The sequence below is a fragment of the Hyla sarda genome, chromosome 12 (assembly GCF_029499605.1).
Source record: "Hyla sarda isolate aHylSar1 chromosome 12, aHylSar1.hap1, whole genome shotgun sequence".
NCBI lineage: Eukaryota > Metazoa > Chordata > Amphibia > Anura > Hylidae > Hyla > Hyla sarda.
Genome location: NC_079200.1, coordinates 51,218,832 through 51,246,432, shown reverse-complemented (window position 1 = coordinate 51,246,432; position 27,601 = coordinate 51,218,832). Strand labels below are relative to the sequence as shown.

At 42.9% G+C, this 27,601-nt stretch overlaps 1 protein-coding gene across 2 annotated transcripts in view; it reads right to left on the bottom strand.

Annotated features, from left to right (window-relative positions):
- The window catches only part of HNF4A (hepatocyte nuclear factor 4 alpha), a 157,454-nt gene that overhangs the window by 35,415 nt on the left and 94,438 nt on the right, over nucleotides 1–27,601 (bottom strand). Inside the window, exon 1 of one of the 2 annotated variants that reach the window (XM_056547916.1) lies at nucleotides 76–283. The exons of the other annotated variant lie outside the window; for it this stretch is intronic. Within the exon in view, the coding sequence (XP_056403891.1) occupies nucleotides 76–196 (121 nt within the window). The 5' untranslated portion in view covers nucleotides 197–283. Of the gene's footprint in view, nucleotides 1–75; nucleotides 284–27,601 lie in introns of those variants that run through there. 2 annotated transcript variants of the gene reach the window in all.

Genomic DNA, 27,601 nt, shown 5'->3' with positions numbered 1-27,601 from the left:
ACTGAGGTGTTCATTAATAAGCCCCTACTATGCCCATTATAAACTAGGGACATACAGAAATAAAGAGTCTCTTACCAGTCCCTATGGCCAGAACTTGCATGTTCTCAAATTCCAATGTGGTGTAAGCCGGGTCCAAAGCCTCAGTGTAGTCAGCCATATCCATATCTATCAGGGCTTTTGAAAGTCTCATTATCATCAGCAAACAGTGACTGGCTTCCAGCAAATGCCCCCTGTGAGGTTATTGGCCCCTCAACCTCTGCTACATTGACTCCAGCCCGTCACCTCAGCAGTCCAGGTAACTCTGATAGATGAGCACATAAGCAAAAAAAAAAAAGCCTATAGCTGTCTCAGGGTGGAGTCAGGAGTTAATTTTTAAGCAACCCACCTCTGGATGCCCACACTGCCCCCCGCCCCCTCCGGAGATACAGGCCTTGCTCAGAATTTAATTGACATGCTCAGGGACTGCTGCACGTGTAAAAGACAGTGTGGGAGCTCAATAAAGTTTATTGTTTTCTATCCTATGAGGTTTTATATTTAAAAGGCTATTTATAGTACTAGAAGTAATAGTAATAGCAGTATTATGGGAGTTATATTCTTGTACATAGGATACAGTATTATAGTAGTTATATTCTTGTACATAGGAGGCAGTATTATAGTAGTTATATTCTTGTACGTAGGATACAGTATTACAGTAGTTATATTCTTGGACATAGGAGGCAGTATTTTAGTAGTTATATTCTTGTACATAGGATATAGTATTATAGTAGTTATATTCTTGTACATAGGAGGCAGTATTATAGTAGTTATATTCTTGTACATATGAGGCAGTATTATGTAGTTATATTCTTGTACATAGTATATAGTATTATAGTAGTTATATTCTTGTACATAGGAGGCAGTATTATAGTAGTTATATTCTTGTACATAGAATATAGTATTATAGTAGTTATATTCTTGTACATAGGAGGCAGTTTTATAGTAGTTATATTCTTGTACATATGAGGCAGTATTATGTAGTTATATTCTTGTACATATGAGGCAGTATTATGTAGTTATATTCTTGTACATATGAGGCAGTATTATGTAGTTATATTCTTGTACATAGGAGGCAATTTTTATTGTGAAAACAAACAAAATTACAATTAACATAAATTCTTACAATGCAAAACAAAAATAACAAGCATTGTACACACAATGACTACTCAACTAGAGTATGTACAGAGTAATATTAAACTTAGAAAGTCCACATTTGCTGGAAAAGGAAAAACAAAAAAAAATTTAATAAAATAACATGACATCATCCGTGTTAAACCAAAGAGACATTCCTCCATAATTTCCCATTATTTTGGTTCCTCCGTATCTCTAATGACTTTACCCACTGGAGCTCGGACATGATCTGTCTTACTGCTGTGATGTGGTGGAATGGCTCATTGTGTATGGACACTCTAGTTCTCATGTGCCAATGGTAATATTTAGTGATAGTAATTATAATGTACATAGTCCCCCTGTCTACAGTCCTGTTACTGGATGGTACAGCATATATGATGTCAGGATACGTCAGGTTCTGCAGTAATGGGATGTTCAGCTTACCGGACACTTCTTCCCATATCCTCCTCCCACCCCTGCAGTCAGATATGAAATGCTCCATAGTCTCCTCCTGCTGACAACCCAGAGGACAGTTCCTATCAGGAACGCTTAGATATTTCAGGTTACCCCTGACAAAAAGCCTCCCATGGAGCGACAGCCAAGCTATGTCAAAGAATTTTGCGGGGAGTCGTTTCCCATTGAGGAACTTTAGACTTTCCTGTAAAGTGCTGGTCACACAATCCCTCAAGGCAAGTGGAGAGCAGAAGAAAGCCCTACAAACCCTTAAGTATAGATCCTTCCTTGGCTTACTCTCTATATAGTACTTCTCAATGCGCCATCTCTTCAGACATCTGAGCCCGTATTCCAGGTACGGGGGGAGGTAGTCACGCGTCCATCTCCCCCTCTTGAGACTGCCGCCTCGCACCCAAGACTCTGCAAAAGGCAATATCCAGTCCCTGATACTATTCGCCCACAGGGAGCTGTTGTTTGAGTCCATGCAACCAAAATTAACTTTTAGAAACATGGAGTCAAAGAACACCCTTGGATTCAGCATATCCAACCCACCCTCTCTCCTCTGTAGGTAGGTGACCCCTCTTTTTATCAGATTCAACCTGTTCCCCCAGAACATTTGGAAGAACAGGCTAAAGAGCCGAGCAGAGAAAGATTCTGGCAAAGGAAAAACAACAGAGACATACAAAAAGACGGGGACCAGGTAAGTCTTCAACATTTTAACCCTTTCTCTATAGGTCAGCCTCCAGTTCTTCCAGCGCTGAACCTTTGCATTTCCGGCTTCCAACTTCTCTTCCCAATTTAGTTTGGCGTTATCGTCCCTCCCGAATTTGACCCCTAGGATTTTAATATAGGAGGAGGCTCTCACAAATTGGGGCAGATCAAAATCTGGATCAGTATCTGATATCCAGAGAGCTTGACTCTTCTCAAGGTTGACCAGAGACCCTGAGGCCTCCGAGTAATTTCTGATGGCCGCAGACAACATCTCCACCTCACGAGGCTCAGATATCACTACGGTCACATCATCCGCGTAGGCAACAACACTCAGGGGTAGGCAGTGGGGGACCGGCACCCCCTGAAAACCACACTCCTGCAGTGACCTCAGAAACGGGTCTAAGGCAAATACATACAGCAGCGGACTCAGTGGGCAACCTTGTCTCACCCCCGCCTCAACCCTGAACGTGTCACCCTGCCAACCATTGATCAGAGGAAAGCTCTCGGCCTCACAATACAAAGTCTTCAGCCAATCAATGAATTGTCCCGGAATACCATACTTTGACAAAGTGGCCCATAGATACTCATGATCTACTCTGTCAAAGGCTTTAGCCTGGTCAAGACTCACAACATATCTCCCACACCTCAGGACTTTACATCTCTCAAACATCTCCCTTATGGAGATCACTGCCCCAGAGATGTTCCGCCCTTTTACTGTGCCATACTGACAGCCTGCCAACAGTGCCGGGGACAGACAAACTAACCTAGAAAACAGGATTTTTGCCAGAATCTTCCTGTCGACATTCAAGAGGGCAATTGGCCTCCAGTTCTTGATGTCACTCGGCTCTTTACCTTTAGACAGCAGAATCAGCGAGGACACTCTCATGGATGGAGGCATCAGGTGACTTTCTAGACAATTTGTGTAAACATCCACGAGGATTGGAGCCAAGAGGTCTCTGAATGTCTTATAGAATTCTGCTGTTATCCCATCTGGACCTGGTGCCTTCTTCACATGTAACTTATCAATGGCCTCTTTGACCTCTGCCACCGTCAATTCTGCTGTCAAAGGAGAAAAGTCCAAATCATTAGTATCAGGGAGCGGAGTTGTCTCCAAGAATTGGGTCATCTTGTCTCTATCCAAAACCTTCCTCTGAAACAAGTCAGCATAGTACGATCTCACCACCCCCAGGATACCCTCCCGGGATTCCTGCAAAACACCCTGGGAGTCAGTGAGACCGGTGACAGATTTATTTGCCACCTGCTCCCGGCAATTCTCAAAGGGATCAGGAGACCCTAAGGACCCATAATCCCGTTCAAGAACCAGGGAGGTATACCTGCTGTACTGATACTGCCTTATCTCAGATTTCAGCCGGTCTATCCTTTGTTGGTCCCCACCCGCCGAATACAGTGACTCCAATTCTTTCCGCAGCTTGAGATACTGGCCATACTTACTCTTCCCCTTTATAACTGACAGTCTCTTTAAGAGGGTTCTGATCTCATCCTTGACATCCTCCCACCAGGCGGCCATATCATCATAGAAGTCCACCCTCTCTAGTTGACCCTGTATAAGAGAGTGAACCTGTCTCTGCACAGAACGATCCTCTAATAGGCTGGAATTCAGTCTCCATAACCCTCTACCTGTCTCAGGACCCTGTGTGACACCCAAACAGAAATATAAGGCCAGATGGTCAGAATAAGGGACGATCTTCTCATCTTTCTCACCAATCGTCTCTGTAGGACTAACCAGAGCCAAATCTATCCTACTGCTTCTTCCACCACAAAAATAGGTAAACTTTGCCTTCCGACCACCCTGCACAAACACATCTGACAACCCGGCCTGTAGAATGATTTGGTTTAAGACCTTGGAGTCTCGTGTTAGAGGTCTATTAGATGTTCTGTCACTAGATGTTCTGGAGGCATTAAAATCTCCGGCCAAGATGACAGGGACAGACGTGAAGAGATATGGCTTCACTTCATTATAAAGGTTAACCCTTTCAGTCACTGTCTGTGAACCATATATATTAATGAGTCGGAGCCTTCTACCCCGAATAGTAACTTCCAGCATTAGGCACCTTCCCATCAATACCTCTGTCAGCCTATGTACAGTTACATCATTGGTGGTAAAGAGGATAGAGACCCCGGCACTTGGTTCCACAGCCAGTGACCAAAAGGACGGACCAGACCGCCATTCGCGCTCTGCCTCACGTAACAGTCCTAGAGTATTTAAACGTGTCTCCTGTAAGAAGAAGATGTCAGCATCAATAGACTTTAGATGGTCATATACGACGTGTCTGGTCCTCCTCACTCTGACACTGTTCACATTACTGGAGAACACTTTAAGGGTAAAGTCGGCCATCATAACAAAGGAAAGTAGAAGAAGCAGAGATGTCACCCCCATCATCACAGATCTGAGTCCGAGCCCTCCTGCTGACCACCTGTTTCCATGTCCGATTCGGACAGACGTTTATCCCGTGGGGGTCTCCTTTTTGTGGGGGGATCACCCTCTTGGTCTTCATTAAATTCCTCTATCACTCTCTTTAGCTCCCTCTCCATCTCTTCCTCAGCGTCTGACTCTGACAACACACTGTACCTATTTGTGATGGTCATTACACCTGACCCGGGGTCTACTTTCTTTTTGGAGGGCTTTTGGACAGTGGTCCATCCCTCCTCAGGCTTACGGCTGGTTTTGTCTTTTTTCCGTCTCTTCTGCGGATTTATTGATGCTGGGGCGGAAGAAGACATGGCCACAACCTGCTCAGTGACCTCCCTGTTCCCCTCAGTGGCTTCTGGTTGGGACTGGTCGGGCACTGTGTCACCAATATTGTCACCCATATTGTCACCCCTAGTGTCACCTACAGTGTCACCCATATTGTCACCCATGTTATGCTGAGGCTCGGGCTGTGTCACTGCTGACCCTGACACCAACGTCTCCTCCTCCAGGTCCTCTGCCCCCTCCAGCAGGTCCTCATCAGGGAAGTCCTTACAGATGTTATGCCAGGCGTCAGGACAGTCCCTGTGGGAGTGACCGGTCTTACCACAGAGGTTGCAGCGGATATTCTGGCAGGTGGCGCTGACATGGCCGATCTCCCCACATAAATTACACTTCACCAGGGTGCAGACACTCGCGATATGACCGGTCTTCCCACACTTGAAACATTTTCTGGGCTGACCTGCATAGAAACAAACTCCTTTCTCCCGACCAATGAAAAATGAATTGGGCAGATGTTGGGTAATGTTATTAATCTGCCGTAACTTTACCAGGACCTTCCACCCTCCCGTCCATATGCCGTCCTCATCCCTGGTCTTAGTCAGGTCTGACATTAGGTCACAGTGCCTTTTTAACCATACAACAATATCCTGGGGGGGGACAGACTCGTTCCAGAATATAATGATGACATTCGCTGTGTCCGGTCTGGAGATGGGGACAAAGCTGAACTTATTCCAGCCATCAGCATCTCTCACCCGGGTGACATGGGCCCAGAAGCGGTCTAGGTCAGACATGAGTTTGAAGCTGACGTCATAGCCCTGCCTGTCAGGAAGGTTTATCACTGCCAGGATGTTAGATGGCAGGAAGCCCATTTGGTGGCACAGAAGTTCACGGACCACAAACCTCCTGTCAGGCAGCTCCTCCTTGGCCCCTCTATGTCTGAACCTGACCACGTTCCTCCTCTTGAAAGCCTGACCCGTATAGTTTACATTGGACATGAATGGTGACCCACGACTCCAGGCATTACCAGAGGAGGCGCCACTACTTCTACCCTCCTGCTGTACTTGGGGGCGCTGTGGTGGCTGCTGACCAGCCGTACTAGGGGGGTCTGACACTTGTGTGACTAAAGGGGGGAAGTGTTGTGCATCAGACTGTACAGCCCCCTCCCCACCATCAACCTCTATACTCTGGGGGTCACAAGCCTCTGAAGGCTGAACTAATGGTGGACCTGACCCCAGAGATGACCCCAGATCCCACACAGACTGTGAAGCACCCCCCTCTGCAGACACATTATCAGTAATATCACATACAGTCATATCATTGCAGTCACTGGCAGCATGATCTTGCACTACAGAGCCCAGCAAGCCCTGCAGAGCCATGTCCTGTGAACTCTCTGCTGCACTGCTGCCTTCAGGTAAGAGTCCACAGTCCTGCTGCTCTCTACTGCCCCCAGGGGCTTGTGGTGACTGCACTACTGTTACAGAGTTACCTTCAGGTATGTGTCCATAGTCCTGCTTCACCGTGCTGACTGTTGGGACTTGTGGTACCTCTGGAGGAGTCTCTGCAGGTCTCTGATGTTGCTGGACGCTTGCTTCTGCTTGTCTGTACAAATCCCCTTTTTCAAAAGGGAAGCTGGCTGGTCTGAGGAGTGGTCTTGCACAGGACTGCTGGATGTCCTCTTGTCTTGCACAGGACTGCTGGATGTCATCTGGACAGGTTGTAGACTTGGGTTCAGCAGTAGATGGAGAGGACTTTGTTGCTGGTCTTTCCTTATATCCCTCAAATCGCTGCTGATTCCTGAAGGTTTCAGCGACTGGTCCCATCTGGTCCAATACGTCCTCCATGTCCTGCACAGTGTCAGCGAGCTGCACAGCGAGGGAGCTCAGCTTCTTATCATGTACAGCATGGTTATTGGGGTTTGCTGCCTTTAGCTTGTATATACATTCAATTTGTTTCTGCAGCTGTAACTTTGTCTTTTTTAAAGTCTCAAGTCTCTTTACCAGAGCTGGGATCTGCTCGGCCAAACACAGTTCAGGCGCCCGCTGAGTATTGGGGGGCCGTGCTGGTGGGGTACTCACAGGACTCTGCTTCTGAGGTGGGATCTGTCTCGGTGCTGTGGTCACTGCTGCGGGGTCACAATCTCCAGACTGGGGACTGGGCCCCTGGTTCTTCCCAGTGACCGCACTTGTGGCCCACTGAAGCCTTCCTGGTGTACTCCCTCTGGGCTCATCTGGCGTGCTTGTAACTTTTGCGCTGCTCCCGCTCCTGTATCGTGTGCGGTCAGACCGTATCAGGACAGGCTGCTGCAGATTCTCCTGCATGGTCTGCTTCTCCAGGGATGTTCTCCTCTGTCTGACTGCAGGAGGGGTGGATTGTACACCTGCAGCCATTACCTGACTTGATGATTCCTTCTTAGCTTCCAAGACTTTCTTTTCATCTGTGCTTCTTACTGCACCAGAACTGACAACATTCTGAACATTTCTCACATCCAGAGAAACTTTAGGATTTTCATCCATGGTTTGTGGTGTCTGGGGATTAATTCCCAGAATAGGCCGAGAAGCCTGGGCCTTGCTTGGGGAGCTTCCCCACCCAGGGTGGCCCCTCCCTGGGCTTTCTCCAGACATCAGGAGAGCTACACAGACACAACCTCTCAGCTAGGAGGCAGTATTATAGTAGTTATATTCTTGTACATAGGATACAGTATTATAGTAGTTTTATTGTTGTATATAGGGGAAAGTATTATGGTAGTTATATTCTTGTATATATGGGGGATAGTATTATAGTAGTTATATTCTTGTACATAGGAGGCAGTATTATGGTAGTTATATTCTTGTACATAGGATACAGTATTATAGTAGTTATATTCTTGTATATAGGGGACAGTATTATAGTAGTTATATTCTTGTATATAGGGGATTGTATTATAGTAGTTATATTCTTGTACATAAGATACAGTATTATAGTAGTTATATTCTTGTACATAGGATACAGTATTATAGTAGTTATATTCTTGTATATATAGGGGATAGTATTATAGTAGTTATATTCTTGTACATAGGAGGCTGTATTATAGTAGTTATATTCTTGTACATAGGATACAGTATTATAGTAGTTATATTCTTGTACATATGATACAGTATTATATTAGTTATATTATTGTCTATAAGGACAACATTACAATAGTTATACCCACTCTCTTCCACCATCATATTAGTGAATTTATCAGCATGGGGTAATATGATCCCAATATTAAATCTCCACCAGCTCTAAAGGGAATCTAAACCTGTGCCACAATGAAGCACAGGGACTTGAAGTTAGATTACTGTGAATCCCCAGACAGGAATAAACACACAATGATACACAACTGATATCCGCAGGTACATAGAGATAACACATACGAGTATATACACAAAAGGTTCACAGATATACAGCCCAACGTGGACACAGATACTGCACAAATACACAGCTCCCTGGCTATAAACTACATTGTGAGCACCAAGGTTGTAGCGATTGCTTCAGACAAACAATCTTAAAGTAGGGAACAAGAGCAAAAAGACCTAGCGCTTAATAGAGAGTAACATTGTAGCCTCCACCATTGCCCTCCAGACCCCTATTATACTCACCAACCACCTTGTAAAGTGGTGGGGGCCAGGGCCACCATCAGGGCAGGTACGGGCCAATTTAAACATAAAAGGGGGCCTATGCTGGTGGTACGGCCCCTTCACCTGTACTATCTTGGGGCAGTATGGGTCCCCTAAATTCTTAATGGCAGTGCTGGAGTGGGCAGTTATTTATTGATCATTGGTTGTTTTTATAGTGCCAGTATATTCCTAAAAATTCTATGATTAATTTATTAGGCATCAAATTTTATGCAATTTTTTTTTTATCTTAACGCCCTTTTTTTTAATCTTAACCCCTTAAGATGTTTTTGAAAAAGAAGAAATTATTGGCGAGTGTGATATCTTTGAACGCAGGGTTGTCTTTAATTCATGTTGCGAGGATATTTTTTCTTAACTATCCTTTTCCTTCTCCGAGAGGGAAAATCTACTTGCCAGAAATGGAGATTTAGCTGAGCAAGGACCCTTCTGCTTACACTATTTTTATTGGCTTCCAGTCGGAGTTAGTGCTGTGTGGCTGTTATGTCACGAAAGTTCTCCAGTGTAAACTCTGTTTTTTCAGTTCTTGCATTTTAGCTTTTTCTTCATCACCTTTTAAAAATCGTAACACTTTAAATTTTGCACCTACAGACTCATATAATTTTTTTGCTTTTTTTTTGTGGGCCACCAATTGTACATTGTAATGACATCAATCATTTCACCACAAATTTTACAGCAAAACCCCAAAAACATATTTGTGTGGCAAAATTGGGAAAAAAAATTGTCATTTTGGGGCCTTCTGATTCTGCGCAGTGCACTTTTCGGTAAAAATGACACCACATATTTATTTTGTAGGTCCATACGGTTACAAGGACACCTAATTTATATAGGTTTTATTTAATTTTACTACTTTAAAAAATTATAACTACAGGCACCAAAATTAGTATGTTTACAGAGTAGCTCCTACTATCTGTTTTTTGTTTTCTTCTCTCCCTACCTATTGTTAATCTATCCCTAACCCCCTCCCTGCCTTTAAAAAAACTTTTTTTCAACTTACAAAGTCGTCATCTTCTTTCTTGCTGCGCTGTCCTCCCCCAGAAGCAAGCTTCTCCAGCAGGCGCGACGTCACTGACGCCTGCTGGGCGCCGACTTCTGCCCTCACTTTATCTATGCTGCGCTCCTGTCAGGAGCGCGCATAGATGATCAGCGAATCGCAGGCTGCTCCGGGGTCTCCTCCTCCCTGTTTAGCAGTGCATGTGCCACCCAGGGAGGAGGAGTAGCCTGCCTATAAATAACATATATACACCTGCCGAGACCTTGTAAAGTTGTAGTGGAGCTTTAGCGCGGCACTGATAACTAGTGTGCGCGCTGTCTCCACTTTACTGGGCGGGGATGGGCTGCGCGCAAATCTAAGCAGCCAATGCGCTCAGCCCCGGTGTTCACTGCGCTCGCTCCCGCCTGTCTGATTGACAGGCAGGGAGCGAGCGCAGCCTGAATGAATTAGGACCGATTGCCCAGCGAGCATTGGTCCGAATTCAGGTGTGACGTCACGCCAGGCTGCAGCCGGCCACTAGGAGGGAGACCCCTAGTGGCTGGTTTTCAAAAGTGGTGATTCAAACTTTTATTACTGAAGGGGTTAAATCACATTTATTAACTTTTTTAAAAACTTTTTTTTACACTTTTTTATAGTCTCCTTGGATTGCATACACTGTTCAATGCTATGCCAATAGTATAGCATTGATCAGTGTTATTGGTGCTCTGCTGTTCCAGCCTGGATCTCCGGCGTGGAGCAGCAGAGCGATGAGCGGACGGTAGGAAGCAAGGTAAGGCTGCTTTGACACTATGAAGTTCTTCCGTTTTAAAGAGCTGTTATAATGTTCCGTTATGAAAAACCTTTACTCCACCCCTAGACATCTTATCCCCTATCCCTCTCCTTGTCAGCGAGGAGCGCTGCGCCTTCACGCCCCACTCCTCCCTGGCTGCTTGTGCCCCACTCCTACTGCATGCAGTAATTTTTCTGCCACGATGTCCCGTCACTGTATAACACCCGTAATGAATTACGGGCATATACGGGTGCAAATGGGCAGTTACAAAACCCCATAGGCTGCAATGCAATTTAGTCACGGTCGTCAGGGGTCTTGTAACTGCCCGGTTTTGCAGCTGTAGTGACGGAACATGTGACGGAAGTTTGTAAACGGAAAAATTCATAGTGTGAAAGGAGACTTACTGTAACTTTAAGTTCGTCAACTTTTAGACGTCCATTTTCTTGCCACCAATAGCCTTGTTGTAAATTGAACTTTCCCTCTCAAAATCTTTTCCATCTTCCTTCCTTCCGTTCTTTCTCCCCCCAATAACCAATATATCAGTTTATCCCCTTCTTTCAACTCTAGCCTTCCTTCTGTCATCCTTACCACCTTCATCCAGAATTCTTTAATCACAGGACACTCCTCCTACATATGGAAGAACCCCATTCCTTCCTTCTCACATCTTGGGCATTTGTATTTTTTACGTTTATCTATTTTTCCCAGGAGTTGTGGCGTGTAATATAACCTATGTGTTATAAAAAATTGTGTAACTCTATGTGAACAATTTTTAATAATATTCAATAATTAGAAAAGTGTTTTATTAGGGTTTCATCTGTAACGTATAAAAAGTTTTTTTTTAATGAGAGGTACACTTTAACATACTAGTAATTTGTGTGTTACGCTGCTATTTCAGCATACACTGAGGTATAACAAATGTGTAAGGGTTAACATTTGCACTTTTACGGCCGTCACGCCCCCTCCCATACACTTGCATAGCGGGGGGGGGGTGACGTCACAGGGGGGCGGGGGCGGCACGATACTCCGGCCCTGTGGTCCACCCGGCTATTTGTGAGCTGGCACCGCGGCGTGCAGCTCAAACAGGTGGGTGGCGAATACAAGATTGCGGGGGTCCCCAGCGGTGGGACCCCCACGGTGAGACAGCTTATCCCCTATCCTTCTGATAGGGGATAAGATGTCTCAGGGCCGGAGTACTCCTTTAACTGCTACTTGCACATTTGGTTGATATTATTTTTGTATACATTGCAGATGCTTTGTGAATTTTTGTATTATAGAAAAACTTAAAGGGGTACTCCGGTGGAAAACATTTTTTTTTTTTTAATTAACTGGTGCCAGAAAGTTGAACAGATTTGTAAATTACTTCTATTTAAACATCTTAATCCTTTCAGTACTTATCAGTTGCTGTATGCTCCACAGGAAGTTGTATTTCTTTCTTGAATTATTTTCAATCTGACCACAGTGCTCTCTGCTGACACCTCTGTGCATGTTAGCCTCCCTAGCTAAACAAATTTTCCAATAGGGCTATCATCTTATTATTTTAAATTATCTAGCATTATTTTATTTTATTTTATTTTAACCTGTGATCTGTCTGATGCAAGGGCCCTGCAGAAGACACCATAGGTACAATAATTTATTGTGTACTAAATTTCAGCTTGTGGCGAGCCACGGGGAATGGCGGGACCACGGGGTGTAGCGGTGTAGGGGGATCGGGCAGATGGTATTAACCCCTAATGTTCATGACGCCAGAGTGGTTTTTGGGTATCTCCGCTATTCCAATGGCTAGGTAGTGAAATGAGAGTCCACGACCAGGTTATGGTTTAACGGAGGCTTTACTGAGGTCAGACAGGTGTTATAGTCTCTACAGCTCGGCCAGAATGCCAGAGAGGTGGCCAGGAACACAGAAGGACCTCGCAGCTTGCTGGGACCAATTATACTTGTAATAGACTTTAGATCATTGACTTTAGGCTTGACTGGACTGTGGGTAGCGACAGCAGACATAGACTTGACTTACTGGAAGTGACGGTAGATTTGAGGCCTTCCAGGTAGCTGGACACTAGCACTGAGATGTCTGTGTGTTGCTGTTCCTCAGCAGGAGTGATGGTGTAAGAGAGAGATTGCAGCACCTCTCTTCCTTATAAAGGGGGGCTGAACTAGAAGCCCATGGGTCAAGCTGCGGGTCATGTGTTAAGCTGGTGCTCTCTGGGTAACATAAATATAACATGTCACATCTCAAAGGTCCTTTAGACAATTACATTAGTCCTCCAAAGGTACTCTATACTGTCTATACATTAGTATACTGACTATATATATAGTACAATAAATAACATTAAAGTAACAGCCGGGGAGACACTGCAGTAGAGCCCCCAGGTCACTGAGGGACTCAACCAGACAGGGCCTAAGTGTAGTGCAGGACCATGTTCTGTACTGGGACATTACAAAGTTATCTACAGGACACATCTCTTTATTCATTATTCCTTTCTTTCTTTTATTCCAATCATCGTTAGCCTAGTAGGACTGTTTTGGTATCTTGGTTTTCTTGCCGTTTTTTGGCACATTAGGTAATGTGTATCGCACTATCCTCTGCTTAGGACTTTCATTTTATGTAGAGCTCCCAACAAGATTTTCCGTTAGTCATGTTAGGAACTGTCCAGAGTACAAGCAAATCCCCATAGCAAACCTCTCCTGCTCTGGACAGTTCCTGACATGGACATAGGTGTCAGCAGAGAGCACTGTGGTCAGACTGAAAAGAAACTCAAAAAGAAAGAACTTCCTCTGGAGCATACAGCAGCTGATAAGTACTGGAAAGATTAAGATTTTTAAGTAGAAGTAATTTACAAATCTGTTTAACTTTGTAGCACCAGTTGATTTAGCCTCTTAAGGACGCAGGGCGTACCTGTGCCTGGTCCACGTCGTGACCCCACGTCATAGCGGGTCGGTCCCAGCGGCTAATAAAAGCCGGGACCCTGAGATAATAGTGTACGGCACCGATCGTTGTGCCGCGGGCTATTAACCCTTTAGAAGCATCGATCAAAGTTGATTGCCGCGCCTAAAGTTGAAAAAATTGCATCCCGGCAGCTCAGACGGGCTGATCGGGAACACCGCGGTGAAACCACTGTGTCCCGATCAGCTAGGCCTCAGCAGGAGGGTCCCTTACCTGCTTCCGGCGTGTCAAATTGCCGATTGACTTCTCCATGCCTTAGATCCAGGCGGGAGAAGTAAACCCCGATAACACTGATCTGCATGTAGTTCTGTGCCGATGATCAGTGTTAGGAATCAGTGTAATACATTTTATAGCCCCTAGAGGGGGCTATAACATAGCAAAAAAAAAAAAGGGGGGGGGGGAGAAGTTACTAATGATGAATTATGAATTAACCCCTTCCCTAATAATAGTAGGAATCATCCCCTTTTCCCATTAAAAAAAAAAATGTAAATAAAAATAAACATATGTGGTATCGCTGCGTGCGTAAATGTCCGATCTATAAAAATATATCGCTAATTAAACTGCTCGGTCAATGGCTTACATGCAAAAAAATTTGAAAATACAAAATAGCGTTTTTTTGGTCACTTTTTATGGCAAAAAAATAAAAATGAATAAAAAGCGATCAAAAAGTCCAATCAAAACAAAAATGGTACGGATAAAAACTTCAGATCACGATGCAAAAAATGATTCCCCATACTGGCCCGTACACGGAAAAATAAAAAAAGTTATAGGGGTCAGAAAATTACAATTTTAAACGTATTAATTTTCCTGCATGTAGTTACGATTTTTTTTCTAGAGATAAGACAAAATCGAACCTATATAAGTAGGGTATTATTTTAACTGTATGGACCTACAGAATAAAGATAAGGTGTCATTTTTACAGATGCACTGCGTAGAAACGGAAGCCCCCAAAAGTTACAAAATTGCATTTTTTCTTCAATTTTGTTGCACAATGATTTTTTTTTTCATTTCGCCGTGGATTTTTTGGTAAAATTACTAATGTCACTGCAAAGTAGAATTGGTGGTGCAAAAAATAAGCCATCATATGGAATTTTAGGTGCAAAATTGAAAGGGTTATGATTTTTAGAAGGTAAGGAGGAAAAAACAAAAGAGCAAAAAACGGAAAAACCCTGCATCCTTAAGGGGTTAAAAACATATTTGCCACAGGAGTACCCCTTTAATGCAGAGGCACACTTCAAAAGCTGAAAACACATAATTCTGCCGAAAGTCAAAGCCCCATTGACTTTAATGGGAGTCTGCCCTGAATTTTGCAAAATTTAAAGGGTAGCGCCCACCATCCTATATTTTTTTTTCTGTCCCTGCCTATTGCACATCTATCCCTAAACCCCTCCCTGCTTTAAATTTTTTTTTTTTTTTACTATATTAAAAATAACTTTTTGTCTGCCTGGTAGTGTACTCACTACCAGGCAGACTTCCCCAGCAGGCACCACGTCACTGATGCCTGCTGGGACCGACTTCGGCCCTTAGTTCATCTACACAGGGTGCCTCCAGCTGTTTCACCACTACAACTTCCAGCTTGCCCTGACATCTATTGGCTGTCAGGGCATGCTGGGAGTGGTAGTAGTGAAACACCTGGGGGCACCCTGTGTAGATGAACTATAAGTTAGTGCCATGCGGCGCTACCCCGTTCCCTCCGTCAACCCCCCCCCCCCCCCCGTTCTGAGACCCGGAACCCCGCTGTCATATTTACTGATACTGCAGAGTCCGGCAGCGGGCGTGCAGGGGCAGCAGCGGCGACGACATGTGCGGGAGTAGTGGCCTCCCAGCCAGTGGCCAGGGAGCCAATGCGCTCGCTCCCTGCCTGTCAATCACACACAGCGAGCACAGTGTAAATGAATTAGGACCGATTGCACGGCCGAAATCGGTCCGATTTCAGGCGTGACGTCACGCCGTGCTGCAGCCGGCCACTAGGAGGGAGACCCCTAGTGGCTGGATTTCAAACGTAAAAATCACCCTAATAAAGAAAAAATAATTAATAAAAATATATTAGAGATATGTTGTAGTACATAAGTACTACAACATATCAAAAAAATAAAGTTGGTGACAGGGACCATTTAAAGACACGTACAATGTTATTGTAGAATCCAGAAAGCAGAATTTCTGCAGTGGAAATACTGCCATGTAAATGGGATAGCGGACTCCCTATTCAACACAATGGGGGAGATTTAACAAAACCTGTCCAGAGGAAAAGATGGCCAGTTGCCCATAGCAACCAATCAGATCGCTTCTTTCCTTTTTGAAAAGGCCTCTAAAAAAATGATAGAAGCGATCTGATTTGTTGCCATGGGCAACTGGCCAAGATTTTGATAAATCTCCCCCAATGTGCAGTGAATTTTGCAGTATTTCCTAGCAGAATTTTTCCAGCAGAAATTTTGCCATGGGAACATTTAGGAGCCTGGAAAAGCTGTGTGATAGTGTTAAGCTGCCCGCACCTCTATTACTTTATAACCAGGCAGAAGTGGTAATGGTCAGCGGTAATAGTGGGTGGGAGCAGGATTAAATAAACAGTCCCATGCAGGGCTCTAGATCAGAGCAAACTTTCACAGTGTTTGCCACCACTAGGGGGACCTAAGGAGCCAGTTACCTACTGGAGGGAATAAATAAATAAAAAAGTGTGGAAAGTCTTTTGGGAAAACAAAATGAATTCATATTTTCACAATTCACTGGTAAAGAAAACTCTAATTTCCATTTTCAAAGATGAGGAATCTGCTTGTTAGAAACCCAATTATTCCCCTCTGTTGTTGTTTTGTGTGAACATCTTTCTCTCTATGAAAGTTTAGCACACAACATGTGAAAAGGTGGCACACCTTTTCGCATGATGTGCGGCAGAAATTTGTAACTATGTGACAGACAATGCAATTTACCATAGTTTTCATGAGTGAAAATGTTTTATCTATTCCCCCCCCCCCCCCTGTGTTATTATAAGCCAGTGTTTCCCAACCAGGGTGTCTCCAGCTGTTGTAAGACTGCAACTTCCAGGATGCCCTAACAGTCTTTGGCTAGGAAAGGTATTGGGGATGAGAAGGCATAGTTGCCAACAGTACCGGACAATTCAGAAATCTGGGCTGAGAAATAGGCTGGGTTTATGCACACCCTACCCAAACGTAGGCTTCCCTGTGTGTTTCAGTGGTCTTGGGGTGGGGCTTAAATGGGCACTGTCATTAAGAAAAACTTTTTAAATGTTTTAGTTCTTCTAAAAACAAAACAAAAAAAAGGGCCCTAAAGTAGTGGCCACTAGGGGTCTCCCTTTGAGGGCCTGCCGCATTCCTGGTCTGCTGGCGCTTCAAGTTTGGACTCCTGCCATCCATGCAGGAGACCAAATTCAGGAAAGGCGGGTGGAACCTCGGCTCAGCACAGCACTCGCTCTCTGCCCTGTCAATCATTCAGGGCAGAGCGAGCACTGTGTGAAGCAGCGCGCAGGTCTGCTCTGATCCCCCTTCTCTCTGTGTTACACATGCAGAGAGGAGGGGACGGAGAAGCAGCCTGCCGTGATTGGATGATTCTTCTATGCTGCGCTAACTAGTGTGAGCACAGCATAAAAAATTGAGGGCTTCAGATGACATCGCGCCTGCCAGGGAATGCCCCTTAGGATCGCTGGAGCTCACAGACAGTAAGCTGAAGACCAGGAGGAAAATAAAGGTAATGAAAATATATATTTTTTTAAAAGCACGGGGGGTTTAGCATTAGGGGGGAATCATTAAAGAGGTACTCCGGTGGAAAACAATATTCTTTAAATCAACTGGTTCCAGAAGGTTAAACAGATTTGTAAATTACTTCTACTAAAAAAAAAATGATCTTTTCAGTACACAGGAAGTTCTTTTCTTTTTTAACTTTCTTTTCTGTCTGACCACAGTGCTCTCTGCTGACACCAAGTACGGTACTTCGGTGGAAATTTTTTTTTTTTAAATCAGCTGGTGCCAGAAAGTTAAACAGATTTGTGAATTACTTAATTATTCCAATATTTGTCCGCTGCTGTATACTACAGAGGAAGTTGTATTTCATTCCGGAATTAATTTCAGTCTGACCACAATGCTCTCTGCTGACACCTCTGTCCATGTCAGGAACTGTCCAGAGTACAGTTCTCCATAGCAAACCTATCCTGCTCTGGGCAGTTCCTGATATGGACAGAGGTGTCAGTAGAGAGCACTGTGGTCAGACAGAAAATAAATTAAAAAGAACAGAACTTCCTGTGGAGCATACAGCAGCTGATAAGTACTGGAAGGATTATGATTTTTAAATAGAAGTAATTTACAAATCTGTTTAAATTTGTGGCACCAGTTAATTTAAAAAATAAATGTTTCTCACCGGAGTACCCCTTTAAAAGACATTTGGCCCCTATGGGGTACAATCTGTTTGTGTCCTATGCATAAGTATGCAACTTGGGAACGCTATGTAATATAATGGCCCATCGTTACATTTTGCACCAATCCCTTTCCCCAGCTGGAAAAAACATACTGTACCAGTCTATAATCATGTGCAGGGTTAAGGCTAAAAAAAGCGCTGTGGGGCAAATGCCCATTGGGACCACTCTTGAATTTTACAGAAAAAGGAAGTCTAGTAAAATAATGCTGTTTACAGATCCCCTATGTTTTCCTTACTGTATATATTCAGCAGTAGAAAGAAGGAATTACATTCAAAGGATTCTTAGTTTTCCCTTTGCCACAAGCTTGGGCAATTCTGTCAGAGCGACAGTGCATGCGCTGTTTTTTTTCTCTGCTAAACTACCCGATCCCCATTCAGTTTTTTCTCCGCTAAACTACCGGATCCACTCAGCAGTGTCCATTGTGTTCAGATCTGTTCCAGGGTCTGTTCTGCATATGAAAAAGAAAGACAAAGAGCTGAACAGACCCTGAAAGGGGAGGAAGACAATGTCAATGTGAACCTAGCCTTATTCATTTTAAAAGCCGGAATCGGAGTCCTGTTCACACAGCTTAGGGTTTGTTACATCTGTATCCACTGTATACAATATAGCCTCTGTGGGCTAGGCAGCATATTTTACCTCTCTTTATACATTAAATAATACCTGTCACCAAATAAAACTTTTAATATAGTGTCCTTGTGTAATTAGCGGACACTTTCCTATTCACTTGCTTTTAAAATTATCAACATAACTATGTTTTAAATGTAATAGAAAAAATTGCCACTAGGTGGCTCTGTTCTGAGCCTCACTGAGAGCTCAACAGAGCTAGAGGTCTTCTATTCATCACAGCACTGCAACCATGTGAGGGCGGAAGTGGTCCCCCAGCAGGCTTCAGTGATGTTATGCCTGCTGGGAAACGCCCACTTTCTCCTGCTGGGAGATTGCACTATGTAAGTAAGAAGAAAGGTAAGATACAGAGCTTTTTAAAGCTCAGAATTTTTTTTTTTAAGGGTGGGAGGGGTGTTAGGAGTAGTTAGGGAACATATCCTCAGTTAGTTGAGAACATTTTATTTGGGGACAGGTACTTTTTAAAGCAAACTGCAGTTGAACTAAATTGTTGATGTTGTCTACAACATTTTAGTAGTACATGGATGACTATTGTGGCTCTGTACAAATACTATATAAGTGCAATTTATAATTTCACCAGATCAATTTCCTGTAAGTGGTTATGGTTTTACGGCTGTTGTGGCATTAAACGTCTATTTACTGCCTATAAAACTATTCTGACCTGGGGTTGAATAACCTGTATTCAGCAGATCTACTGTAAATTATCTACTGTACTGATGTAGCAGAACTATTTGGCACAACCGTGGTGATGTTGATTTGTTTTCAGTGGTCTGACTTAGGACTATAGGTGAAAGGTGGATTATAATAAAGCGCTTGTCCAGCACTAGAAAAACAGATCCTTTCTCTTCTTTGTATGCAGGGTGTGTGTGGTTTTGCAGCTCAGTTTCATTAAAGCAAACGGAGCTGAGTTGTAATACCACACACAACCTGAGGACAGGTGTGGTGCTGTTTCTGGAAGAAATTAACTCTGTTTTTCTGTTGCTGGATAACCAATTGTTCAAACTTCATTTTTGTTAATGTTTAAAGGGGTACTGCACTGGAAAACATATTTTTTTTTATCATCTGGTGCCAGAAAGTGAAACAGATTTGTAAATTACTTCTATAAAAAAATCTTTTTTTTTATTCAAAAAGAAAAGAACTTCTTTTTGAATGTATAGATGCGGGCAACCGCTCTTCTATGGTCCCCTGCACTGCCGTATATATACACCTATTCATTTTTCCCGCAGAGAACTTTGATTGGCCAGATGGTTCCAGCCAATCACAACTCATTATACCGGAGGATCACAGCGGGTGTCAAGAGTGACACTTGCTGCGATCTGTCTATTAATGTAGGTACTACAGCTCCCAGCATAGAGCAGAGTGTGCTCCATGTTGGGAGAAGTAGCACCTGCAGTTAAGGACAGATCACAGCGGATGTCACTCCTAACATCCGCTGCGATCATCCTTCATCCCTGAGATGCGGAGCAGCTTTCTCCTGCACTCGCATCTCTGCTCTGTACTCCGGCCAGCCACTCACCATTCATATTTCCCTCTGAGAGCTGTGATTGGCTGCCACCCTGTGGCCAATCCCTACTATGGGTAGAAAATATGAATGAGTGATGTGAATTTCTATTCACATCACTGGCGGCCCGGAGTATAGTGCAGAGATGCGAGCGCTGTATAGACCTGCTCCACATCTCTGCTATATTATGGACGATCGCATCGGGTGTCAGGAGTGACACCCGGGGTGATCTATTAGTACAGCAACTACTACTCTCATCATGGAACAGTGTGTTCCATGCTGGGAGTAGTAGTACTAGGTAAAAAAAAAAAAGTGAAAAACACACTCACACACACACACACACACACTACATTTATATTATTATTGGCTACGGTACATTTTTAGTGCCCAGCCCATCCACATAAATTGATCCCTGTTTAAAAATTTATTAAAATTTTGTTATGAAAAATATAAATTTCATTAGATACATTTTTTCCATCACTACTGCATGCTTTTTTTTTTTTTTTTTTTTTACACAATAAATTTAGAAAAAAACACCAAAGGGGCCAAAAAAATGCAATTTCCACTCAAATGCAAAAATGCCAGAAAAAATGTCAGACACAAGAAATTGCACTGGAGTTTTTCCAGGCTTTTTTTCAGGCATTTTTTTCAGACGCAGGAAAAAGAACCAAGTGGAAACTTAGCCTATCACAGGTGTCCGAGATTGTTTTCAGTGATCAAAAGAGCCCTGAGACACAATGCCATCTATGGGTTAAACTGAAAAACTAAATAATTCATCTTTGTGACACTTAAATAGAATTTGCATAATAATTTGGAACAGGGTGTATGTGTTTTATACATTTGAAAAAGATAAAACCTATACTTTAACAGATGATTAAATTCCAGGTTTTGATAAATCTCCCCCACAACCTTATACACCAAGAGGTTTCCCAGTCCATACTGTAAACGGCAGTGTAAGGGTCTATTCACAAATACAGTATTCTGCGCAGATTTGATGCGCTGGATTTCAAGCTGTGTTCAGTTTACATTGAAATCTGCAGAACTGCTCACTGTGTATAATGGGAGGCATAGCTCTAGCAAACACCTGATTGATGGGGTACTAGGCACCCCACCATTCTCATTTTCATGATCCTGATGACAGTCAATGAAAAAGTCCCTGAAAGCAAATTTTAAAGAGCCCCCTTAAGGAGACCTCTTTGGCTATACTAGCTCATTAAAGTGTACCTGTAACTAAAAAATTGCTAAAGCTCCCCACCGATCAGGAGAATGAGTGCACATACTTTACACTCTCAACAATCTCACTGCTTCATTACAGTGGGGATCAAAAGTTTGGGCACCCCAGGTAAAAATTTGTATCAGTGTGCATAAAGAAGCCAAGGAAAGATGAAAAAATCTCCAAAAGGCATCAAATTACAGATTCTTATAATATGTCAACAACAGTTAGATTTTATTTCCATCATTTACACTTTCAAAATAATAGAAAACAAAAAAAATGGCGTCTCCAAAAGTTTGGGCACCCTTCAGAGTTAATATCTTGTACTGCCCCCTTTGGCAAGTATCACAGCTTGTAAACGCTTTTTGTAGCCAGCCAAGAGTCTTTCAATTCTTGTTTGAGGTATCTTTGCCCATTCTTCCTTACAAAAGTCTTCCAGTTCTTTGAGATTTCTGGGCTGTCTGTCACGCACTGCTCTTTTAAGGTCTATCCATAGATTTTCAATTATGTTGAGGTCAGGAGATTGTGAAGGCCATGGCAAAACCTTCAGTTTATGCCTCTTGATGTAATTCCCCGTGGATTTCGAGGTGTGTTTAGGATCATTATCCATTTGTAGAAGCCTTCCTCTCTTTAACTTCAGCTTTTTCACAAATGGCATCAAGTTAGCATCCAAAATTTGCTGACATTTTATTGAATCCATTTTTCCTTCTACTCGTGAGATGTTCCCTGTGCCACTGGCTGCAATACAACCCCACAGCATGATTGATCCACCCCCATGCTTAACAGTTGGACAGAGGTTCTTTTCATTAAATTCTGTTCCCTTTCTTCTCCAAACGTACCTTTGCTCATTCTGGTCAAAAAGTTCAATTTTAACCTTATCGGTCCACAGAACTTGTTTCCAAAATGCATCAGGCTTGTCTATATGTTCATTTGCAAAGTTCAAACGCTAATTTTTATGGTGAAGACGTAGAAGAGGTTTTCTTCTGATTACTCTTCCATGAAGACCATATTTGTACAAGTATCTCTTTATAGTGGAATAGTGTACCACAACTTCAGTGTCTGCCAGATCTTTCTGGAGGGATTGTGCAGTCAAACGTGGGTTTTGAATTGTTTTTCTCACAATCCTGTGAGCTGTTCTGTCTGATATTTTTCTTGGTCTTCTAGATCTTGCTTTAACTTCCACTGTTCCTGAGGCCTGCCATTTCTTAATTACATTCTGAACAGAGGATATTGACATCTGAAAATGTTTTGCTATTTTCTTATAGCCTTCTCCAGCTTTATGAGCGTCAACTATTTTCAGTTTCAGATTTCTAGACAACTGATTAGAAGAACCCATGGTGCTGATTGTTGGGGCAAGGTCAGATGAGTGTGGGCATTTAAAACCTTTGAGATTGACATCACCTGGTCTTCCCAGATGATGATTGAGAACAATCCATGACACTGGCAGGTCTCAGCTTTGCAAAGGGGTCAGTGCATGCTATAAATTCTGCAGGGTGCCCGAACTTTTGCAGATGCCATTTTTTTGTTTTCAGTTATTTTGAAAGTGTAAATGAAGGAAATGAAATCTAACGTTGGTTGACATATTATAAGAATGTATAATCTGTAATTTGATGCCTTTTGGAGATTTTTCCATCTTTCCTTGGCTTCTTTATGCACATTAATACAAATGTTTACCTGGGGTGCCCAAACTTTTGATCCCCACTGTATAAGTCTATAGTGCAAGACAAAGATCGCTGAGAGCTATGGAGTAAAGCATGCATATGCCTGCTTGTTATCCTTATCAGTGGGGGTCTTAGCATTGAGAATACGACCAATCAAAACTTTTGACAGAAATACGTAACCATTGTATGGTAAGTAGGTTTCTAGGCTCACCAGTCTCAGAATAGGGGAGGAGTATTTTGAGCTAAATTCAGGTTTTTGGATTTGTTTGCTTTTCGTATATACAAACAAATAATATATATTCCTAAATATATAATAGAGTATGGATGCAGTCACCACTGTGGCAGACAGGGTAACAGGATCCATATTTGACGATCTCTGTAGGACAGATCTGGCACAGAGTCTGAATTTGTCCACAGTAGATGTGAACAGGAAATAGCCGTGGATTCCTTTGAAGGACTTTTTCTTGATAAAAAGACTATTTATAATTTAATTGCTCCAATAAAAGATTTGTGCTGAAAAGATAGAAAGTGAAGGAGGGGGGACACACCAGCCGCTGGTCAGCAAACACCATGGTGAGCACCACGGGAACACTTCACTAGGGTAAAGTTATAACCTGTGTCAACACTAAAAAGGTCAGTGAACCGAGGTGTGAGCCGCATTTCAGAGAGTCCATACCGCACCAGGGCAGGACAAGGCCCCTTTAAATGATAAAATCCCCTAGTCTAGAAAAGCTGAGTGACAACCAATATGGCTATATTATATTAAAAAAAAAATTTGGGCCATTTCTTAGTTATCTGATTCTGGAAAAGTTGGGTGGAAGTCATAATATATTATATCTACCCAGCTTAATGTCAAATATTATATGCCTAGTTATTCAGCGTGGCATATGAGAACTGTCATTTAGGAGTCTGGGAATGCTGGGTGACAGAACCACCATTTTCCATTAACCAATATGCCTAAACATTGATGTGCAGTATTTTGTTAATCACTGTATAGAGAAAAATGCTATTATACAATCACTGCTTACTGGAAAGAAATAGAAACATACATTTAGAGGTTGGTAACCCCTCCTGTGGGTCTATTATACCATTGACTATACCTAGTTACAGGTTCACAGTGCCCATGCTCACATCACTATTCCTACAGTGCTATCTGTTTAATCCTAGCACAGCTGCATCCATGCGGTTCATTACTGTGATTTAAATCATGTGATCGCCAGTCTGACCACCATAAAATTATAGTGCTTGATGTGTCAGAGGAAATGGCTTGTCCTGGGTCAGCTGACTTCCTGTGAACCACAGGATGACATTGTGACCTATCAGATCCCTCTATAGAGCAACCAACCCCCTTCCCCCCAGCTCTATCTGCATGTTGCTGCTGATATCTCTATATACCTTTCCTTAGGCTGTTTACATGTTGCACTTTTGCTGTGATTTTTTTTTTTTTAATTACACATCTCTATTACGCTGAGATTGCCCAAATCATGGTAAAACATGTAATTTTTACCACAATTTTGCAGTATTGCAGGAAAAACCATAGCCATATGCAGTAAAAAAAGGTTATAAAAATGTGTTAATGGGGTTATCCAGGAATCGAAAAACAGAGCTAATTTCTTTAAAAAAAACGCTCCCTGTCTGTCCCCAGGTTGGGTGTGGTATTACAACTTGGCTCCATTCACTTCAATGGAACTGAGCTGCAGAATCACACCCAACCTGGAGACAGACAGGGAGCGTTTTTTTTTAAAGAAATTAGCTCTGTTTTTAAGATTCCTGGATAACCCCTTTAAGAATACAATGTGTGAACAAAGGCTGAAACCATAAGATCTTCTTAAAACACCTCATTTGTGATTATAGGTCAAATCAATTTGCCTTCATGGTAATAGTTCTCTAAAAAACACATTCTAACTAAGAAAACACATAAAACTGTGCATAATGTGAACTGACCCCAACCCAGCTATAAGTTTCAGCAGTTTAGGCTGCTGCTGTCTTACAAGGTGACTAGGTTTATCTCATTAGGTTAATCAGGGGCAGACACAGACAGCATAGGGCCCCTGTGCAAAAAGAATGTGCGCCCCCCCCCCCCCCCCCCATACATCAATTGTTCAGGTGGGAGATAAATATGAGATATGAGATAGTTAGATAGATAGATATGCGATAGATATGAGATAGATAGATATGAGATAGATAGATATGAGATAGATATGAGATAGATAGATATAAGATAGATAGATAGATATGAGATAGATAGATAGATATGAGATAGAAAGATATGAGATAGAAAGATATGAAATAGATAGATAAATAGATAGATATGAGATGGATATGAGAGATAGATAGATATGAGATAGATAGACAGATAGATATGAGATGGATATGAGATAGATATGAGATGGATGGATGGATAGATAGATAGATAGATATAAGATAGATAGATATGAGATAGATAGATATGAGATAGATAGATATGAGATAGATAGATATGAGATAGATAGATATGAGATAGATAGATATGAGATAGATAGATAGATATGAGATAGATAGATATGAAATAGATAGATATGAGATAGATAGATAGATATGAGATAGATATGAGATAGATATGAGATAGATATGAGATAGATATGAGATAGATAGATATAAGATAGATAGATAGATATGAGATAGATAGATAGATATGAGATAGATAGATAGATAGATAGATATGAGATAGAAAGATATGAGATAGAAAGATATGAAATAGATAGATAAATAGATAGATATGAGATGGATATGAGAGATAGATAGATATGAGATAGATAGACAGATAGATATGAGATGGATATGAGATAGATATGAGATGGATGGATGGATAGATAGATAGATAGATAGATATAAGATAGAAACAGTAGATACAGTAGACAGATGATAGATAGGATATGAATATATTTTTTTTACCAACCAGGGTGCCTCCAGATGTTGCAAAACTAAAAAACTACAACTCCTGGGCCTTTGGCTGTTGAGGTATGCTGGGAGTTGTAGTTTTGCAACAGCTGGAGGCACCCTGTGGGATGGATAGATCGATAGGTAGATAGATAGTGTTTTCCAACCAGGGTGTCTCCAGCTGTTGCAAAACTACAACTCCCAGCATGCCTGGACTGTAGTTTTGCAACAGCTGGAGGCACCATGGTAGGAAAACACTGATCTATGCCCAGTCAATCTATCTATCTCAATGTTTACCAACCAGAGTGCCTCCAGCTGTTGCAAAACTACAACTCTCAGCATGCCCGGACAGTCTTTAGCTGTCCAGAAGTTGTAGTTTTGCAACAGCTGGAGGCTCCCTGGTTGGGAAACACTGCCTAATGGATTAATGATAAATAAACAAGCAGTGTGTCCACATGTTGTGGCCCCAGTGGGGTCACTTTCCCTCCTCCGGGGTCCACAGGTCACCTACAGGTCACATTACAAGAACAATTTTTTGAAAAAGCGCTGTAAAAATGGCGCAGTTTTACCGCAATTTCGAAAAATCGCGGTAAAACCGCGCCATTTTTGCCGCAATTTTCCCCAAACATTTTTCTTGTAATGTGACCTGTGGACCCCGGAGCAGGGAAAGGGACCCCACTGGGCTGCTACCCCCCAGCCCCAGGTTATACTGCTAGTGAGAAGAGAGGCCGGACAGGGGACATAACTTCCCCTCACAGCCGCTGTGCTCCTGGGAGGCCTGTCAGCTCTCGGCCTCCGTCCTCTTCCTGTGCTGGGGGCGGAGCCATGAATCAGGTGACTTCATCCCTGCGCTACTGCCTGTCTCCCTAATGATACCGGAGCAGGAGCAGCGCAGGGATTGTAAAAAAAAATAGCGCTTGTCTGAGTGGGGATCGGGACAACTGTCCTGGATCCTCACCAGCTGCACCTCTCTCTCAAGGGGGCCCTTGGCCAGTGCCTGAGGGCCCATATGTAGTGGCGGGCCCCTGTGCAGCTGAACATGCTGCACATGTGATTTGTCCACCCCTGAGGTTAATAGTAGTGATGGGACTTCACTCCCTCTCCTGTCAAGCCAGAGGATTCATGGGAAATGTAGGCAGCATTAGAAGATCATTTCTGTGATGAAATAGCTATCAATATGGCTAGAAACCCATACCTGAAACATCAGCTAAAACATGCATAAGGCATACACAAGAACTTTTACATAATTCTCCAATAATAGCTTATGCTGCACTATATAAGCATAAAAAATACTTAAAGTGTCCTTGTCATCAACAAAAACTTTTTATATAATGTAGATAGTACCATTATATGTATATTTGTAATATACATTGGATAAAAAATATGTATATTTTTGTCCCTGCAGCTATTGCCTGTGTGTCTCTATGAGGAGTCCAAAGACAGAAAGGGAGAGTGGACAAGCGGGGCTCTGTGCAGTACGGATAAGCAGGGCTCTGTACACTGAGGGCAAGCAGGGCTCTGTACACTGAGGACAAGCAGAGCTCCTTGCACTGGGGATAAGCAGGGCTCTGTGCACTGAGGACAAGCAGGCTTCTGTACAGTGAGGACAAGCAGGCTTCTGTACAGTGAGGACAAGCAGGGCTCTATACACTGAGGACAAGCAGGGCTCTGTACAGTGAGGACAAGCAGGGTTCTGTACACTGAGGACAAGCAGGGCTCTGTACACTGAGGACATGCAGGACTCTGTGCACTGAGGACAATCAGGGCTCTGTACACTGAGGACAAGCAGGGTTCTGTACACTGAGGACAAGCAGGGCTCTGTACACTGGGAACAAGCAGGGCTCTGTACACGGAGGACAGGCAGGGCTCTGTACAGTGAGGAC